The 10,800-nt window shown below is 35.8% G+C and overlaps 1 protein-coding gene across 1 annotated transcript; it reads right to left on the reverse strand.

The window, feature by feature from the left end:
* Positions 1-5,900: 5,900 nt before the first annotated feature.
* LOC145060326 (uncharacterized) lies at positions 5,901-6,434 on the reverse strand. Its single transcript, XM_079008015.1, has 3 exons — positions 6,282-6,434; positions 6,144-6,181; positions 5,901-6,093 (listed from the first exon to the last, which is right to left on the reverse strand). Exons 1-3 carry the CDS (start codon positions 6,432-6,434, stop codon positions 5,901-5,903), a joined length of 384 nt encoding a protein of 127 aa, XP_078864141.1.
* Positions 6,435-10,800: the final 4,366 nt, after the last annotated feature.

Below are 10,800 nucleotides of genomic sequence, written 5' to 3' on the forward strand. Positions count from 1 at the left end.
TATGACTTTTATAGATGACTTTAAGTTATTATCTAAATGTATATTCATTTTGAATTGTAGCATGAAAGGTTTCAAATAGGATATGGTGGTAGATTCGACAATATGGGTACAAACACATTAGTGCAAGTGAAGTACCCTAGGAGTGTACCTGGACTAGAAAACTTCATAATTGACCTTGCATTCGTTTTGAGTAATAAATTTGCATTATAAATGTTTTGTGAAAGTGCAGTCATATTGATTAAGGATTCTTGAGATCACAGAATGTCAATGTATAGAAGGAGAAAATTCCACTACATCCCAGAAAATGTTGAGGATGGAGATCTAGTTGTGAAGTGAATATCTTTTTGATGATTCATTTAGAATATTGACGAACAAAGGAAAACATGGTATGCATGATAAGACAATTGGCATGAGAAATGTTAACAACTTTAGTTGTTAAGTCGATTACCTGAAACATTTATACAATAGATAAATATGTAATTATTATGGTGATTAAATAAATGGAATTTATATTCAAAGAGTATGATGCCATAGAGTAATTATTTTATTATTGTGTTTCATTTTGCATGTTACTTCCTGAATATTAATTTATTCAAAATGCCACAGTCAGTTATACTTCTGGGTGTAAGTATTGAATATTAATTTAAGTTTGTCATGAATTGATTGTAGATTGTCCACAGAGATTGGAAATTGCATATGGATTGTTGTAATATTCATGAGTACTTTGAAAATAAGGATTTTAACTATTTTTAAACCCGCGGTTAGAGATTTCATGGATTAAATCACGAGTAATTCTAAGATGATAACATCTTCTATTCTTAAAACAGAAATATATAAGTAATGTATTACAAATCAGTTGTGCATTGATTTACTCCAATGCATCTCGTAACTGGGTGTTATAAAGTGTAATTTCATGCATGATTTGGTGAGTAAAATGTATGATTATATAGTCAAAGTTTATTCATTCCTTTTTCCATAAACATGAAAAGTGATATCTTTGGGGCCCTCGATGATTTGTGGTTGACATCCAATGTGCTTGGCTGAGCCCAAACTAAATTGATGTGTTTAGTTAGTAGTCTGGATTCAGTCATCATAAATCGGGAAATCGAGAAACATGATCTTGGACTATGAGACTGATTCTAATTTGTATCTCGTGTCTATACGATATCTTGTAGAATAAAGGGATAAGTGATCACTTATCTTAGGAGCACCATCTAATAAGAGTTCGGAAGTGTGTTAGGCGTTTCAAACACAACAAATGATAGGGGTACAACAGACTCCAAATACACTGCTTTAATGCACTAAAAAGTAGTACAATGCAAGTAGGGTCCAACCACAAAGACATGGGATAAAATTCTATACCTCTTTGTGCAAGGTACTTTGGTCACAAAGGGGGGTTTTGTTTGCAAAAGTAAAATAATAAAATAACAATCCTCTTTAAAAGCATGCACAAAATGAAATAAACTTGTAAACAATTTGATTGAATGATTCTAGTTCTAGTTCTCAATGTTATTGTTCAACTTGATTTTGACTTGATGTAATTCATGATTGTTATTCTAAGTTGGTACTAAAAGATATTAACACGCTCTAATACCTCTCTCTTGTCAAATTATCTAACCAAAACACGCTCTTTGACTAGTCCTAGCTTTACTGCTTTAACTTATACATGCTCTTAGATTGTATTGAAAACTGCATTAAGTTTTGTACAAGTTTCCCAACAATGTTCATTTCTTCTCATACGCTCGGAAGTGTGAAAACATGTGATATATGTTTTACAATAAGAAAACTTATCGTTTGTTACCAATTATTAACTTCATAAAACAATTAGGTGCCCCAAAAGTTAATTAACTACACAAAAACTGTATTCATGAAAGTGGTCAATCAAACACAAATCAAATTCAAGGATTCTAGTTTAAGCAAAAACATAATCACTAGAATAGAATCACAAATTAAACATCAAATCATATGCTTCAAGTCAAGCAATCAACATGTTTTGAACGAGAGCTAGAAATTAGGGTTTCTTAGCCACACATGGGTAAGAACAAATCAAACAAGAATAAAGATGACTGAAATGTTTAATACTTACTAAAATGAAATCAAAAGTGTTAGCAATGATTTGGTCTTCTCAAAAGCTCCAATAATTCTCCCAAAGTTGCTCCAAATCGCCAAAAGTTCTCCAAAAACCGTCTCTACCTCATAAAATGAAGTCTTCCCTTGTTTTATTAAGGCTCACATGCTTGCCATAAGACCATGCGTTTTTAGCATGGTCATGCCTTTTTCCCATTTGTTTTTTGCATGGCCATTTGTCTTGACCATGTGTTTTTGGCATGGCCCATGCTTTTTGCTAAAATTACAATAAGTCTTCATTGTTGGCTCCATATTCAGGCTAGCTTCACCATGAGTCATGTTGCTCAAATATAAGATGAGAAAGGACAAACACGACCCGTGTCGGTGTGACAAGAACAGTGTTTCAAACTTAGTCCTTTGCTATGATGATAATGCAACAATGACTCGGGTTATGTCTTCATATGCTCTTCCATGGCATGACCAGTACATCTTCTTTTCATGCTCCAGAGCACCATGATCCATGCTCCATGCTCCGTAATGCCTACAAAATAAATCAAAAATAGTGAATTACCAGGCATTCTTAATAAGATATGCAATTTCCCAATTGAATAACTAAATGCAACAATTATGAAGTAGAATGCCATGAAATGGCGGAAATAAACATGCAAAATAGGTGCATAAAATGCACCTATCAAACCTCCCCAAGCTTAGACCTTTCTTATCCTCAAGAAAGAACAAAATGAAGAATCACCCTAGAGAAGACGATAGATGACTAAAAAGAAACTAAGATCAAAAGAACGGAAAGAACGAAGGGAACTTAAAGGGAACTAAGATTGAATGCATGCAATAAAAGAAAAACTAATGAAAATAACACATATACAAAAAATTCTTTAGAAAAGTGAATCGAAGAAAAAAATTTAGAAACACAAATACATTTTTTAATATTGTATTTTTTTATATGATCAGACTATACATCGATGGGGCTCCAATCACTAGTACCTAGGTGACCATCCTGCTACCTTTCATGTAGCACAGACTCCCAAAGTGAGGAAGACCACAAAATGGTGTAACCCAATAGTCCAACCATAGTTTTATTTAAACTTTATACCTTAATTAACTTTGTGAGCGAGAAAAACACAGTCTGGCATCTCATGTCCTTAAGACTATATAGTCAAGAATCAGAATCGACGTATCCTTAAGAACCCGTCATGGCAAATCAGGTTTCGCTGAAGCAGTGAGCCCACCCGAAGGGGCCCAACTCCTATGATTTCACTTTTTCGAGAGCGACAAGTATCATATCACACAATTCTTCATTCCCCAGATTTGACTTTGATATGGCTTCTGATTTGATTGAACTTGGATTTCTATCTTCGTTTTGAGCTTGAGTTCTTCAATCAACTTTTTGGATTTCTTAAAATTTCTTCGATTGAAACCCTATGCAAGAATTTTAAAACCCAATACAAGAATCAATTCAAACTTTACAAATCAAGAACTAGGGTTTATGAAGAGAAATTCGATTTTACCCATTAATGGATGAATTTCAACCTTGATAATGAATGAAATGAGGTTAGGAACCCATAACTGTTGGATTAGGTGTCTAAGACCATAACTATAATTGGTATGTACTTGACCCGATAATAGCATGGTCTATTTGGGTTGCATATCACCACGACAATTTGATAGGATGGACTTTTGAGAAGAGGTTATTTATGATTTATTATTATATTAAAAGTTCTAATATATTAATATGAAATCATATTATTTTAATTAGTATTGATTAAGAATTAATTTGGAATTAATTTAGTAATCAAAAGAGACTAATTAAATGTAAGGGGATTGATTTGGTAAATCAATCATTCTTATGGTGTGGGCTTATGGTTATTTAGGATGGGTTAAACCAATATACTAGGGATGTTATTCGGGTCAGAACCGAACCGAACCGACCCGAACCCGAATAAACCAAAAACCGAATAAGGGTAATTGTATGAACCGAAAACCGAACCAAATAAGCAATACGGGTTTGGTTCGGTTCGGGTATTATTCAGTTCGGTTCGGTTCCGGCCCGAATAAGCCAAATAACATGTACAAGATGATTAAGGAGCCGAATAACCCAAATAACATTTACAATGTGATTATAAATATTGTATTTTGTATGACTTTTGTAGCTTATGATAAACACGAATAACATGGATAACACGGATTAACTATTCTTGATATATAAAATGTAAAATCCAACCACTACAATCTTAATATATAGTTATTAAGCAACATATTAAACAATAAACATTAAACATCAAAAATACCTAAAAACTGTCTATAAGTATATAAGTTAAACATTAAACATTATGTGGGTATTTTGGGTAACGATTAACAGAACACAAGACCGAATAAGCAATTGTACAAATGGAAAAAATGTGACTTTTCATATTCGGTTCGGTCCATTTGGACCGAATAAGCCCTTATTCGGGTAACCCAGACCGAATAACCCGAAAACCGAATAAGCCTTATATAGATACCCGAAAACCGAATCGAATTGCTTATTCGGGTCTAATTCGGTTCGGTTCGGTTTTCGGTTCGGTTCGGGTTTTCGGGCCAAATTCTCATCCCTAGATGTAACCCTAATCCTAGCCACACTATATAAGAAGATCCTAGGCTACTAAAATCGGCACCTAGTGATCTTTGGAAGACAATAACCGATTTTTAGTGTGCATAAACTCTCTAAAAAGTCATCATTTGTCTAAAGGTGTGTTGTGAACCATTTGAGGTGTCACACTTGGGGCACTAAGTTATTAAAGGCCAAATACAACAAGTTATACAAGCTACATAAAGAGGTAAACTCCTATCTAGTATTTTATGTTGTTTATGTCAATTGCATGCTAGTTGTAGGCTTAATGCTTTGGAAACAATATTACATGTATAATTAGAGAAAACATAGATCCAAAACATTTAGGGTTGTATGTGCACCATAAGATGTTTCAGTATACTAAAACCCTTCAATAACAACATAGCTTTGTGCCTTAATCTTGGATTAATTGAAAGAAAATTCAAGACTTGATTAGGGTTAGGAGGTCTCGGCTAAGAATGATGAGAGGGGAGCAAATGCATGATCGTGAGGGATAGAGAACGAGAAAGAATTGACACAATGTTGATTAGCTTAGGCATCCCCAAACCGCACGACTATACAGCCCGTGATTTTCAGCGTGTTAATTTTTTTCTGCGACATGACTTCGAATCAAAATCACACGGTCATGAAATTGGCCATGCTTTTTTTTCTTAACCCATGCGATTTTCAATTCTTTATCGTGTGATTTTTTTTGTTTTGAGGAGTGCAACTCGGACACACGGTCGACCCATAAGCCGTGTGTTTCGTGACTTAGCCCATGCGTTTCTACTCTTGAATGTGCGCTTCTTACCTGTTTCCTTGCGATCCTCGATGACACGCACGGTCTAATGCTTAGGCCGTGCGATTTGAGCTTTAATCGTGCGTGTTCATGTTTTCCTATGCCAAATGTTTTTTTTATTAAAATCCTCGAAGTGTGGGCATGGGCAAAAGAATTGGACTGTCCCCTTTTTGCTTAGCCCATGCGTTTTTTTTGTGAGGTCGTGCTTTTTCTTTTTGTTAACATCAAAAATCATGATTTTTTTTTCAGAACCAAATTTTCTCTTGACCCTTAAAAAAGAAAATTGTTTGTATGGACCCCTCGAAAAGACTTAAAAACATTACAACACGGAAGTATTAAGTAAAATAAAGAAAATGGAGAGAAATACTCCCGAGTTGCCTCTCAGTTAGGCTCCCTTGTTTCAAGTCTTTGAATCGACTTTGCCATTTAGATTTACTCAATGTAGTTCGGGCGTTCCAAGCTATTAACCTCCATGTCTTTCTCTTGGAAACCTTCATAAAAGACATTTAACCTATGACCATTAACCTTGAACACTTTTCCTGTTTTGTTACTTTTGATCTCGACTGCACCATGATTAAATACATTAGTAACAATCAATGGTCCCACCCACCGGGACCGTAACTTACTGGAAAAACATTTAAGTCGAGAGTCATAGAGTAATACCTTTTGACTAACCTTGAACACTTTTCCTGTTTTGTTACTTTTGATCTCGACTGCACCATGATTAAATACATTAGTAACAATCAATGGTCCCACCCACCGGGACCGTAACTTACTGGAAAAACATTTAAGTCGAGAGTCATAGAGTAATACCTTTTGACTAATCTCAAAGGTCATATGTGAGAGGTACTTATCATGGAATGCTTTGGTCTTGTCTTTGTGGATGTGTGAGCTCTCGAATGCTTCATTTCTTATCTCCTCCAACTCTTGAATCTCTAACTTTCGGTGAACACTCGCTTCATCCATTTTCATGTTTAGATTTTTGACAACCCAGAAAGCTTGTGCTCCAGTTCAACAGGGAGATGGCAGGCTTTTCCAAACACAAGTCTATAAGGTGACATCCCAATTGGAGTTTTATATGCAGTTTAGTATGCCCAAAGAGCATCTTCTAGTCTCAAACCCCAATCTTTGCGGTTTGTGTTCACTGTTTTGTCAAGTATGGACTTGATTTCTCTGTTTGACACTTCATCTTGTCCATTTGTTTGAGGGTGATAGGCTGTGGACACCCGATGTTGGACTCCATACTTCTTGAGAACTGATCCAAGAGTTTTGTTACAGAAGTGTGTGCCTCTGTCACTTATCAAGGATTTTGAAGTTCCAAACCTACATAAGATGTTAGCCATGACAAAATCTACAACAACTTTAGCATCATCAGTTTTTGTTGGCTTTTCCTTTACCCATTTGGAAACATATTCAACACCTAAAAGGATGTATAAGTTACCATAGAATGAAGGAAAAGGACCCATAAAATCAATACCCTATATATCAAATATTTCACAAACCAAAATGGGGGTCAAAGGCATTTGGTTTCGGGAACTCAAAGAACTTGTCATTTGACATATCTCACAACTTTTACCAAAAGTGTAAGAGTCTTGAAAGAGTCGAGGCCAAATAAAATCCACAGTATAATTTTTTTTGGCAGTTCTTTGAGGACCAAAATGCCCTCCATAAGCATAACTTTGACAAAAGTTGAGGGTAGATTGTACCTCATGTTCTTCAACACATCTTCTTATTACCTAATATGCACAATGTTTCCAAAGGTATGTTTCATCCCAAATGTACCTTTTCCCATCTTTCTTGATCTTATCTCTCTGTGACCTTGTGAGATCAGGTGGGAACTTTCCTGTAACCATGAAATTGCATATATCCGCATACCAAGGTGGTGTTTGGATAGCAAACAAGTGCTCGTCTGGGAATGTGTCATGGATGGCAGTCACATCTTCGGGTTGAACTATACGGCTCACCATGCATCTCTGAAATGTTGTGGGTGCATTGCATAGACCAAAAGGCATACACCTATAAGAAAATATGCCAAAGGGACAAGTGAATGTGGTTTTCTCTTGGGCTTCCAGGGTTAACAAAATTTGATGTAAACCTGAGAAACCATCTAAGAAAAATTAGTGACATTTACCCGCTAATCTCTCTAACATTTGGTCAATGAATGGCAAGGGAATATGGTCTTTTCTCATTGAGGCATTCAACTTTCTATAGTCAATACAACCTCTCCACCCATTTTGCACATAGGTTGGCACCAAATCTCCCTCGAAATTCTTGACAACTGTGACCTTGACTTCTTTCGGGACTACCTAAATGGGGCTCACCCATTTACTATCTGAGACGCGGTAGATCATACCTGCATCCAAAAGCTTCATGATTTATTTCTTCACCACCTCCATCATGGGTAGATTCAATCTTATTTGTGCCTCTTAGGTTGGTTTGAAATCTTCCTCCATGAGAGTCTTATGCATGCACAAGGAAGGACTCAACCCTTTTATGTCATCAATTGTCCACCCAATAGCCTTCTTATATTTTTTCAGCAAAGTCACCGACTCATCTTCTTCTGCAATGGACAGCTTATTGGAGATAATGACAAGCAAATTCTTCTCTTCTCCAAGGTATGCATACTTCAAATGATCTGGAAGAGTCTTCCATTCTAGCTTAGGTACCTGCAAAATAGAAGGAAGAAGTTTTGTGTTAGAAATGGGCAATTTCACATTGGTATTATCATACCGCAAAGTCTTCCTTTCTTCAATCCTAGGGTTATTAAGTTTTTGGTGTGAACCATTAGAGACTCGCACACTATTGGAGCTAGGTTTTCCAAGCAAACAAGAAGGTTTTGATTAGCTTGATTGGAATCAAAAAAAAGGTATGCATTCTTAACCATGAATTTCAATTCATAGAGTTCTAGTTTGTTTTTTCATAAGTATGTTTCTATTTGATGTGAAAAAGACATTGATTCATTTTAGGTTGCATGTACCCTTAAGTATTAAGAGAATTTATGAATGTACATTTGTTTTGTAACCTAAAATCCCCATCAGTATTGTGATATATGGTATTTTGGGGAACTCACTAAGCCTTGACTTATATTTGTTGAATAAATGTTTTGAGGTTGTTCCTTTGATTGGGGAAAGGCTCTAGCGTGACTATACCCGCATCGAATAAATAATTATGTCTTTAAACTTCCGCTAAAAATATATTTTATATTAATTAATGTATGAATCTAATATTTTAACGAAAAGCTGGCTTTGGAGTTATTTTATGTATGTTTTAAAAATGAAAAAAATGTATTGAAAATCGGGACGTTACAACTAACCAAGTAACATAACAAAATTCCCGTTTTATATAAATCAAGAAATATGAGTCATGTGCTACCCATTAAAACACACATTTTTGTTTATATTTTGATGATGGAGCGTGTGTGGTTAACCAACACATCATTTCGAGAATATAAAATAAAATGGTGTCGCTCGGGAAGTTATTTTGTTGATGGAGCGTATGTGGTTAACCAACATGTCAACATGAGGATAATTTTGCGTCGAGGATCGAGCGGTTTTTCATGGTTGATTCACCATCTATTTAATGGCTAATGGTATCCCCATCATTAAATTTGATATGGGCACAATCGAGATTAACATGCCATTGAACGTCAATGAATCTCAAATAATCTAGGAGCTTCAAGAGTTTGAAACTGGTAACTTTATTGTGTGTTTACAACATCTCTTTACACATCGCAAAGCCAATTATAGATCCTAGCCTTGTTAATAAATCATTTAGGGTTAAAAATTATTGTAACACTCAAGAATCACAAAAAATTTAAAATTTTGAAAAATCAACCATTCATCATCATTGTTTACAAAATTGTCATTGTTTTCAAAGTATTATTTCAAATCAGAGTTTTTCCCCAAGATCCAGTGACAAAACATGAAGCTGTGTACAATCACGCCTTCACCTTCCCACGATCCTCAGAAGTACTTGAAACCACAAACTAAAATCATAAGCTAAAGCTTAGTGAGTCCCCCTAGAAGTACCACCACACAAGCATATAATCAAACAGATATCGGGTCCACAACCTCCTGGTTGGATTACCCCTGGCCCATAACTTTCTATTTGGAAAGCACTGGCCCACAACCTTACAGTTGGAATGCCCCGATCTCTTAATTGACAACACAAAGCAGTACAGTCCCAACCCCACCATACCATGTCGACATGCACATAATAAATAACATATATCCAATATCAACTAATCATATGACCACTTAACACACTAGCAGGCATATCTACAGATCACTACTGAATATGAACATCCTATATACTAGGATACATAACTAAAGGGGTCGGCATTGGTGCCTTCGACCCACAAGAACAATGTTGAAACTCACCTCATAGTCTAACAAATATTTGAACAAAATACTGCTCAAAATACCGGCTCTACAGGTCACCTATTCAACAAATAGATATCAAGGCTTAACTATAACTCAAAATAACCTTAAGTTTGAGTGCGTGTGTTGGGCTACGCACGACATATGCTCATAATCTTCTTTTCTTAATAAGAGCTTAATGCAATAAGCTCTTACATCCAAACTTCAGATCCAAGGCTAAAATACCACTAAGAGTCATAAAGTTTCCAACATTATGACTTTGCATGTCCATTAATTACTTAATACACAAAATCCCAACATCTTAATTTCTTAAGATCTTCTAGAGCATGCATGGAGAAAAACTAAGCATCAAGATCACATTTTTATGACTTAAGACCCCTCTTAAAGCCTGAAAGGACGACTTATTTGGCTAAGAACATGCCACGCTCAGGAGCAATCATGTTTGGGACCAAAAGTGCCCTAAATGAAGAAATGGCTAGATCTACAAGATTGAGTAATCAAGTTATGAACTTTTTACCTCCTGGAGGTTGCTAGCAAGGAGATAATCTCTGATCCAAGTTGCTTCCAAGCTCCAAGTTCTTCTCACCACCTTTTTCTTCTTCAAGAATGCCACAATATACAAAGGCAAGTTCAATATGCACTCTTCTCACTTAGGGTTAGCTTGGGGGTCGTTTTTGTCACATGGAGGCTGGTGAAGGAATGCGAAATGAGAGATAATGATGCTTTAATATGGACACAACTCAAATAATTAGGGTTTGAAGTATTACCATGTATGCCTTGCGTACGCGGTGTACTCCCAGCGTACTTGGGTCCTCCCTAGTACTCCTGGTGTACACAACATACGCTCAACGTACTGACTTCCAGGCTAAAATTACCAAAATGCCACTATGGGCCAAAAGTCAAAATGAAATGTTCTTTCATACTCAAGGTTAAAATTGAAAATACCTCATCAT

Source organism: Lactuca serriola, chromosome 6 (assembly GCF_051521515.1).
Source record: "Lactuca serriola cultivar US96UC23 chromosome 6, Lser_US96UC23_V15, whole genome shotgun sequence".
NCBI lineage: Eukaryota > Viridiplantae > Streptophyta > Magnoliopsida > Asterales > Asteraceae > Lactuca > Lactuca serriola.

What these genes read in the sequence shown, in the direction of transcription:
- LOC145060326 (XM_079008015.1), bottom strand. Translation starts at nt 6,434, where the DNA reads ATGGATGAAGCGAGTGTTCACCGAAAGTTAGAGATTCAAGAGTTGGAG. An exon ending in CCTTTGAGATTAGTCAAAAG is followed by an intron (nt 6,182 to 6,281) that starts GTATTACTCTAT and finishes ATCATGGTGCAG; the next exon opens with TCGAGATCAAAAGTAACAAA. An exon ending in AAACAGGAAAAGTGTTCAAG is followed by an intron (nt 6,094 to 6,143) that starts GTTAGTCAAAAG and finishes ATGTTTTTCCAG; the next exon opens with TAAGTTACGGTCCCGGTGGG.